The 6853-nt window shown below is 43.4% G+C and overlaps 1 protein-coding gene and 1 long non-coding RNA gene across 2 annotated transcripts; one reads left to right on the forward strand and one right to left on the reverse strand.

Moving 5' to 3' along the window:
- Window positions 1–94: 94 nt before the first annotated feature.
- Window positions 95–2818, forward strand: LOC119011875 (gap junction delta-4 protein-like). Its single transcript, XM_037085317.1, has one exon. The coding sequence runs from the start codon at window positions 1133–1135 to the stop codon at window positions 2303–2305; it is 1173 nt and encodes a 390-aa protein (XP_036941212.1). The 5' UTR covers window positions 95–1132; the 3' UTR covers window positions 2306–2818.
- Window positions 2819–5064: 2246 nt separating this feature from the next.
- LOC119011877 lies at window positions 5065–5587 on the reverse strand. The gene is made up of 2 exons (XR_005072290.1): window positions 5530–5587; window positions 5065–5440 (listed from the first exon to the last, which is right to left on the reverse strand). It is a non-coding gene; the product is annotated as an uncharacterized LOC119011877 (long non-coding RNA).
- Window positions 5588–6853: the final 1266 nt, after the last annotated feature.

Genomic DNA, 6853 nt, shown 5'->3' on the forward strand with positions numbered 1-6853 from the left:
TGTTGATTCAATGTCACTGAGCTCTCTCTGACTTGAGTTTATGATCGTCTATTATGAGCTCTCCAGCGTCCAGTAAGGTTTGACCGGCACCTCGACATCCCAACAATGCTTTGATGGCAGCCTGGTAAGAATAGCGCTCTGCACAGGTCCTGGCCTCGGCAGACGAGAGTGGGAAGCAGTAAGAAAACAGTGGAGGTGACTGTATTTAGTGGCACGCTGTGACGGTCGACGCTGCACTTCTGAAGCCGTGTTGAAGGAGACGACAGCTCGGGACCTGCTAACTGATTCTGAAGAAGCTTGAGAGTTTAGGGCTGTTTTTTTCTTTATGGGATCAGGATAAACGCTGAACACAGAGGAAGATGAGAGCGACAGATCTACTCTTCATCACTATCAGTCACAATGTCTCCTTTGTTGGTAAGTCTAATCCCTGTAGTTAGTGATAATAGAAATGCTGTGAAGTGAAATATGTATTTTATGTAATTCATTGGTAAGTAACTGTTGGTTTTATAGTGAATTTGATCTCTTTATCTCTTCATATTTCTTGTCTTCCTCGGGGAGTTTTATGAGAATCTTTTTGTTTATATTTGTTATAGATTTTATTTGAATTTCTTGTAAATCTAATTGTCTTGTTTGATGTTCTGCTGTTTTTCTTTTCCTCCATGCTAATTTCTATTCTTCACTGTGATCTACAATGAGCTGCTGCAACAGACCACTTGTCTCACTGGGATCATTTTAAAGGTTCACTCCAACAGTTTTACACATTATAGTGTGTTTACAGGTCTCGGGGAGTTCTGCTGTACATGAGAACACAATAGTATGAAGCATTTTGTGGCTACAGAGGAGGCTGCATATAATCTGATAAAATGCCTCCAGTGATTTTGCTCAGTTGCATTGTGGGTAACGTAGGTACCAGGTTGAGAAAAAGGAAGAAGAATATGTTAAATTCAAAAAGGCTGATGTCTCTTCTTTTGGTTCTGCTGTATCAGTTTTATTCAACAGTGTGAAAGGAATGCAATGCAAGACCAGGTGCCTTCATTACCCATAATGCAACTAAGTTGTGGCTCTAAAGTCTTTATCGCCCAAGAACTGTAAACACACTTCAATGTGTAGAATAGGTGGAGTTGCCCTTTAAATGTCACCCAGTCACTCTCCAGTCCATCATCTGTTTCCCTGTGCAGGTAAAACCTGGTGGATGCTGATGCTGGTCACACGCCTGCTGGTCCTCCTGCTGGCTGGATTCTCGCTCTTCAGTGACGAGCAGGAACGGTTCGTCTGCAACACCATCCAGCCCGGCTGCTCCAACGTGTGCTTCGACGTCTTCGCTCCCGTGTCTGTCTACCGTCTCTGGCTCTTCCACCTCATTCTCCTCTGTCTTCCCCACGTGCTGTTCGCGACCTACGTCGCTCATAAAGTTTTGTCGTGCCGCTATTCCGGCGGCTTCTTCTACGACAGGAGCCGAGGCGCTTCACCTTTCAGCCTCGAGAACTCGAGCTCTTCGAGAGAACTGTCGCTGCACAAAGCTCCTCTTCACGACCTCCCACGTGAGTGTCGAGTACCGCGCTTTTATTGCGCTTACTTCCTGGTTGTAATTCTGCGAATCCTCCTAGAGGTGGTTTTTGGTGCAGGACAGTTTTTTCTCTTTGGTCTGTCCATGCCTAAGAGCTTCCTCTGTCACGAGGCTCTCTGCGCCTCTGGGGTCGTCTGCTACATCTCCAGACCAACGGAGAAGACCTTAATGCTCAACTTCATGCTGGGCGTGGCGTCTTTGTCCATTCTGCTGAGTCTGATCGACCTGGTGAGCTCCATGAAGACGATGGTGAGATGGAGGAGGAAAAGGGAGATGTTTATGGAGGAGATGAGTAAAGGAGAACAAAGCAGCATGTTCACAGCGACAACTATGACTGAAGACAACGACGTTCTGTTAATCAGAGACAACAGCCCGAGTGGAAGCTCAAAGAATGGTCTGAAAGACGCTGCTGCTGTCGTCCCAAATGGTGAACGACCTCATGCACAGATGGACGGTGAAAATAAAACCGGAGAATCCATGAACGAGAGAAGGCCTGAAAGCAAAGATGCTAAAACGGAGATGTCTCTGTCGTCCACTCCCATGAGCACTCCGGTACCAGGCCACTTTATCCTCCACAGACCTCCACTGTCCCCTCGTCCTGACAGGGGACCGCCACAGAACCCCAGGGTCCCAGCACCTATGGGGGTCAAGAAGCTGGGCCAGCACGCTGCAGCTGGGGCAAACTCAGGCCATCAGTCTGACAGCAGTGATTCTCAAGACAGGAGGGCGTGGGTGTAGCTGCCAGTGTGGCCTTTTCTTACTGTCATCGGACAAAAACTACTGTGCAGCTTCCTTCAAAAGGGCTCAGATACGTTGCTGTTACTTACAATTAAGCATGAAGTCACAAGATTTGTCTTTAAATGGTGAATCTGCACTTATTTATCCTCTTTTACAATCAATCAAATAACTACTGAAGCCTTGTCTGAATCTGTTTTTTGTTTTCTTTCTGTGTAGTCTTTCTTGATGCTCGTTGACTGAACGATTATCTTTGTCATAGTTACTCAGTCAGATACATCTTATCCATTAAAATGCAACTGATTCTTATTATTTGACTTTTTTTTTTCTACAGTCTGCAGCATGTTTGTTTAACACGCTGAGCTGTTTCTATATGAGCCTCTCACATAAACCCAGGCTGACCTTGATGAAGCAGTAGTTACGGCGCTCAGCTGTTGTCTGCATGACACGAGTGCTGGCAGCCACAACAGACACACACTGACCTGACCTCTGACCTCTCACATGACCGCTCCGCGACCCAGCCACGACCCCATCTAAGCCGACCCTGCTCAGTTGACATAAGACCTTCAACCTGCTCACCACCATCCTTCAACGTTAACTCAGAATGCAAGCAAAGTCCCCTCGATCTGACCCACATGATACGGAAAGTGATTTACGATCACAGTCGCGTTTGACCTTAAAATCCTGAATGCAGCTGAGTATTTTCTGATGTCCAAAAAAAATGTCTCAGGTGCAAAGAGTTCAAGAAGTCAGAACAAATCTAAAATAATGATGAACTGACCCAGTGCCAATTGGATTTGAAGCATTTTTCTTATTCTAATTTGAAAGTATTGACCCAGCAGGCCTCAACTTTAGGTGCAAGATGTTTAAAGGCATCTGTCACATGCAGAGGAATAAATAGCTGTAATCACTGGACTTCAAACCAACACTCCTGCACGTTCAAAACAATGACAGTAAATGCAACAGCACAACCCCCTGAGACTCATTGCGTCCAGTGCAGCCCTGACCCGAACACATGCCTCATACCCCTCTCATTCTTCTTCCTCTGTGGTATTCGGAGCAGCTAAGACGTGCAGAAACACCAGCGGGGTGGCCGACGGTCGGTCGAGTGCTCAGAGAAAGGATCGCACTGTCGCTGGTGCTGGATGTCAGGAGGTCAGACAAGCAAACCCGATGACCCCGACACATGCGTCAAATCCTAAGTCAACACAAAACAGAGTCCCTAAGGAGACGGAGTGTGTCTGTTGTTGCTGACCTTCACACAACTTGTCAACCAGACACACAGAAACAGTTTTGCCAGCTATGTGTCCTTCCACATGCCAAATCCCAGCCACCACGTCTGTTCTAGCACAGTGTGGTCGTGTTATCGGCGTGTTAAAGCACCGCTCGGCTAGGAGGCCTCTTAATTAGATCAGAGAGCAAAAGTACACAGAACCTTAAACAGCAGCCAACATATATGTATAACATGCTAAATCATATTTTTACATTGTGGTTGTTACTCCCTGATTTAAGTTTTGTGTTTTAAATCCTTCTATGAAATGTTGCCACATGCTCCCAGGTCATCTCTGCCTGCAGTGATCCTACATCCTGAGGATTGTGTTGCTTTTACTGCCATCTAGTGGTCAAAGGTGAGTATTGCAGTAGACAAAGAACATATGACCATAGTCACGGTAACTACTGCAGTGTGAGAGTATCAGCATGGCACCTTAAATAAGTTGAAGACTAAAGTCCTTAGGTGCAAGATTATTATTATTTTAGATATGGCAGTGATTACGTTCCCCTCGATATTAGGAACACATGAACAATGGCGGTCAACCCAGCTGTGGTTCGCATTTGCTTGGTCAAATCAGTGCTTTTTTTTTTTCAGTGCACAAATGCACTAACATTTACGGTAATCGTAACATTGTTTCCATAAGTCGTCCAAGTTTCATATACTGCTGAACTTAGTACTTGCTAGACTACTTGCATGCATAATATAAAGTACTTTCACTGTGTACTTTTCAAGTAATACTTTGTCAAAGTGCTTAAATAATGATATTGAAAACTTTGTAAATTAGTTTATTTTAGACCTATAAATAATTTACTAATGCCACAAGCAAATTAAAAACAATAATACAAAACAGACAGACAACAATTCAATGAGTTAAAGGGTTGTGTCGATAAAAAGCAGACATATGAATAAATACAAAGGCATAGGAATGACTAAAAGTGCTAAAAAATGGCTAGTGGATAAATAATAATATTAATATTTAATTAATTAAGTACAAGCATGGAGTAAGAAATAAATATATAGAGAGCTAAGAGTCAGGACATAAAAACTGAGTGACATATAAAAACTAAATGACGATGCACCCTAAGTAAAAGCCAGGCTGAAAAGATTTGTCTTTAGATCGTTTCGTTTACCAGAGGACTAAAATGTTCTGAATGTAAATATTTGTAGATTTAAGTGCCTGGGTAGGACCCGAGCACCCTGTGTTTCTGCTCAAATTGTTCTTCTCCAACAAGAAGCACGTTTGGCAGCCTAAACATCTCCCAAAACCAAAGTTATCAAAACCTTTTGTTTCTGTTACACCTGGTCGGCGTGGCACTGCAGTTGATTTCCATGCTTCGCCGTGAAACAGGAAGTCTTTATAACTTCAACATACAATTTCCCATCTACACCAAATTGCTCAAACATGTCGGAGGAATTTACCCCTGAATATGTCTATGTATCACTACTGTGTCATATCTATAGCACCACTCACTGGATACAAGAAGTCAGCCTCATATCAATCTGACTTTATTTATGTTGCACTTTTATACAAATAACATGTAGCACAACATGCGTAGATTTTTGAAAGAAGGCAACTGAGGAGCTATCTTACAAACATCATCTGCTTCACATGACATTTAAAGGTAAATTGAAAGTAAACCAAATGTATTCAGTCCTGAGAACATTTACTGCTTTATACACAAGTTACATGATTTTAAAGTCTATCTTTTGACATACAGGGAGTCAGTGCAGTGATAAAAATAACACATTAAACCAGAACTGAGACAAACACACTGAACACATCCTATGCAGACGACAATGAGGCCGTGTTTTTGTGTGAGAAGACTGCGGCAGCCCACAACTTTCAGCTCCTGGCTGCTCTCGTCCTGGAGAAACCAGCAGTGACCATCAGCACTCTGCAGATACATCAGCCATGTTTGATCCCCCTCGTAAAGTTCAGGTGAAAGATACTCACACTTTCCCTTCAGGCTCCTGTGGAGGCTCGTCTTGTTCGTCTTGGTGATTCGTCCTTTCAACCGTCCATCACCTGCAAGATGAGAAAGAAGAGCAGTGGTAGTTTCACGTCTCTTTGTGCAGGTTTTTGTGTCTATTTGTGGAGGTTTTTCGTGAATTTGTGGAGGTTGTAGAGATCAAGTGTGTCATTATCGAGGTTTTGCGTGTATTTGTGGAGGTTTTTTGTGTCATTGTGGAGGTTTTGTGTATTATTGTGGAAGTTTTGTGTGTTATTGTGGAAGTTTTTTGAGTTATTATGGAGGGTTTTTGTGTCATTGTGGAAGTTTTGTGTGTATTTGTGGAGGTTTTGTGTGTTATTGTGAAAGTTTTGTGTGTTATTGTGGAGGGTTTTGTGTCATTGTGGAGGTTTTGTGTGTATTTGTGGAGGTTTTGTGTGTATTTGTGGAGGTTTTGTGTGTTATTGTGAAAGTTTTGTGCGTTATTGTGGAGGGTTTTTGTGTCATTGTGGAGGTTTTGTGTGTATTTGTGGAGGTTTTGTGTGTATTTGTGGAGGTTTTGTGTGTTATTGTGAAAGTTTTGTGTATTATTGTGGAGGGTTTTTGTGTCATTGTGGAGGTTTTGTGTGTTATTGTGGAAGTTTTGTGTGTTATTGTGGAGGTTTTGTGTGTTATTGTGGAAGTTTTGTGTGTTATTGTGGAGGTTTTGTAAGTAGTTATAGTAGTTTTTAGTGACTCTGTGAAGTTTTGGTGTGTACTTATTTCGTGTGTCGTGAAGATTTGTAGACTTTTTTGGGAGGTTTTGAGTGTATCTGTAAAAAGCATTTAACATGTGTACACACTGAGAGCATCAACATTAGAACCAGTGACAGGTGAAATAAATAACATGGATGATTTTGTTCCAATGTCATGTTGTGTTGTGAAACCAGGAGTCCTAGCATTCATGTGGATGTCTCTTTGACAAACAGCAGTCACCCAAACACAGCTGCAGACCAAGTACACCCCGTCATGGCAGCAGCACTCCTTGGTGGCAGTGCCCCCCCGCTCAGGAACGACCCGAGGAACGTGGGAAAGAGCTCAAGGTGTCAACCTGACCTCCAGATTCCCCAGATCTCAATCCAACTGAGCTTCCACTGGATGCAGTCAGAGCCAAGAACCATCCATGGGGGCCCCAACATGGATGGTAGTTGGTTCTGATGCATCCAACAGATGCTCAACTGGATTGGGATCTGAAGAATGAGGAGGCCAGTTTGACACCTTGGGTTCTTTGCCATGAGGGGGTGCAGTTGGTCTGAACGGTGTTTGGGTGGCTGGTGTTTGTCAAAGAGA

This window comes from Acanthopagrus latus, chromosome 21 (genome assembly GCF_904848185.1).
Source record: "Acanthopagrus latus isolate v.2019 chromosome 21, fAcaLat1.1, whole genome shotgun sequence".
NCBI classification, from domain to species: Eukaryota; Metazoa; Chordata; class Actinopteri; order Spariformes; family Sparidae; genus Acanthopagrus; species Acanthopagrus latus.